At 50.5% G+C, this 1875-nt stretch overlaps 1 protein-coding gene across 1 annotated transcript; it reads right to left on the bottom strand.

Annotated features, from left to right (window-relative positions):
* Positions 1-959: 959 nt before the first annotated feature.
* Positions 960-1728, bottom strand: LOC120860041 (Y-box-binding protein 3-like). The gene is made up of 2 exons (XM_040235891.1): positions 1259-1728; positions 960-1209 (listed from the first exon to the last, which is right to left on the bottom strand). The coding sequence occupies exons 1-2, from the start codon at positions 1726-1728 to the stop codon at positions 960-962; spliced, it is 720 nt and encodes a 239-aa protein (XP_040091825.1).
* Between the last annotated feature and the right edge of the window lie 147 nt (positions 1729-1875).

Genomic DNA, 1875 nt, shown 5'->3' with positions numbered 1-1875 from the left:
TGAGGTTTTAAAGACCTCTGTTGGTTTTAAGTATCTATGGCTCATCTGACTCACCTCCAAATCCAACCGCCGCCTCCTATCCATCAACTCATGCTCAAGTAAAGACCAGGATAGGAATGACACTTCCAATCAGAGCTTCTCAGTTCTCCCAGCTTATTGCTCTAATTCCAGGGTAGGGGAAAAGGATGGAAATGACTGAGATCAGGATACATCTTTCTTCATGCATTGTTCCCCTTTAGAACACCCTGAGATGTTCAACCTGTTAAGTCCAGAATTAGACTTAAATTCATGGCTTGTGAAGAGATCAATATATATGACCTTTGCTAAAACTCATTCTAAAAGTAAATTAATCAATAAATAAAAACTGTAAGGACTGTCAATACAATTTGGGGCTAGTAGGCTTTAAAAAAAATTCGGAGAACAGTGATAAGAGATAAAGGAAACATGAAATGTTTTATTGTGACACTATTAGCCAGGTAAGCAATGTGGCATCATCTGCAGTTTCAGTTAATCCCCATTTTTGGTTTGTTTGGGTTTTTCTTTTTTTTTTTTTTTGGTTAAAAATAAGACAGAATTTTTAAACAATACTTCACGTAATTCACCTGGAGATGCAGAATAATAGGTGTGGTCCTGGTCAGGCCATCAAAGATATAGGTTCAGAAGTGTGTGTTTCTGTGCGTGTCTGCGTGTGTGTGCGAGTGTGTGTGTGTAGTGAAACTACCAAGGCAGATGGTATGAGGGAATTTTAATTATATAAATCTTGCAAAATATCTTCTCACCATGCATAAGGGTATGTATCTTTTTCAGGGCCCAAATCTAAAAATCTGTGTGCATGTTTGGACTGAGCTCCTCAAGGGGACATCACCTGTAGCCCAGGGCAGGGATTCCCTGGGATCCGAGCCGAGCTGTCACTAGGCCTGGGCGGCAGAGGGTGAATCTATGACCGAGGGGTTCTCCTCCTAAGGGGCGTCGTTCTTCTTGGCCACAGAGACAGAAGCAGGTGTTTCAGTGGAGCTCTTCTTGATCTTGCCCTCTCCTCGTTCATAATTCTGTCCCTGGGCGCCAGGCAATTGCTGCTGGCGGCGGCGCGGGGTTTTGGCACAGCAGGATCCATAGCATGGAGGGCGCCTTTGTGGCGGATTGTTGCTGGCTTCTTGCCCACTTTCACTGTGCTCTGCCTCCAGCTCCTGTGAGATGTCTGGTGCGCTTCTTGGACCAGAAGTGGTGCCTCAGCACCTAGGGCGACTGGGAGACTCACCTGTGGACCCGACCGCACCGAGGATGCCCCTCCTGCCTTGCGGTGGGGGCGGATGCGGGCTTCTGGTTGGATGAGGGGCTGCTGTGGTAGCCAGGATCTATGGGTGGCGGGTCACAGGCCTCGCGGGAGGGTGGGAAACACCTCAGTCGTTGGTCTTGGAAGTGACCAGGCAGAGGGCGTCTGAGGCCCTGGGGCACAGTGAAGCCGTCGCCACTGCCCTCGCTTTCATCAGCATCTCCCTCTGTGCTCTTGGGACGTCGCAGTGGCAACTCATGGCTGTGGATGCTGAAGTCCTGGCGGATGCGGGTAAGGTGGGCAGTGTAGCAGCTTCCCTTCAGTGGCGCACCTGCTGGCGCGGTCACGTTAGCAGCCTCGGTGCCCCGCTGGCCCTGCACCACATAGAACTCCACCATCTCACCGTCGTCCATGCTGCCTCGGAACTTGCAGGGGTTTCTTCCGGTGATGGCCATATGGGGAACAAACACATCTTCCTGGGTATCGAGCCTGCTGATGAAGCCGTACCCTTTGTTCTCCTTAACCCACACGACAGAGCCTAGGACCCTCTTAGCGATGACCTTGTTAGGCGCCTTTGCCTTGGCGCCCCTGGTGGTGGCCTT

This window comes from Oryx dammah, unplaced genomic scaffold, assembly GCF_014754425.2.
Source record: "Oryx dammah isolate SB20612 unplaced genomic scaffold, SCBI_Odam_1.1 HiC_scaffold_6712, whole genome shotgun sequence".
Lineage (NCBI taxonomy): Eukaryota > Metazoa > Chordata > Mammalia > Artiodactyla > Bovidae > Oryx > Oryx dammah.
Note: the sequence above shows the minus strand (reverse complement) of the source record. Positions and strands in the feature narration are given on the sequence as shown.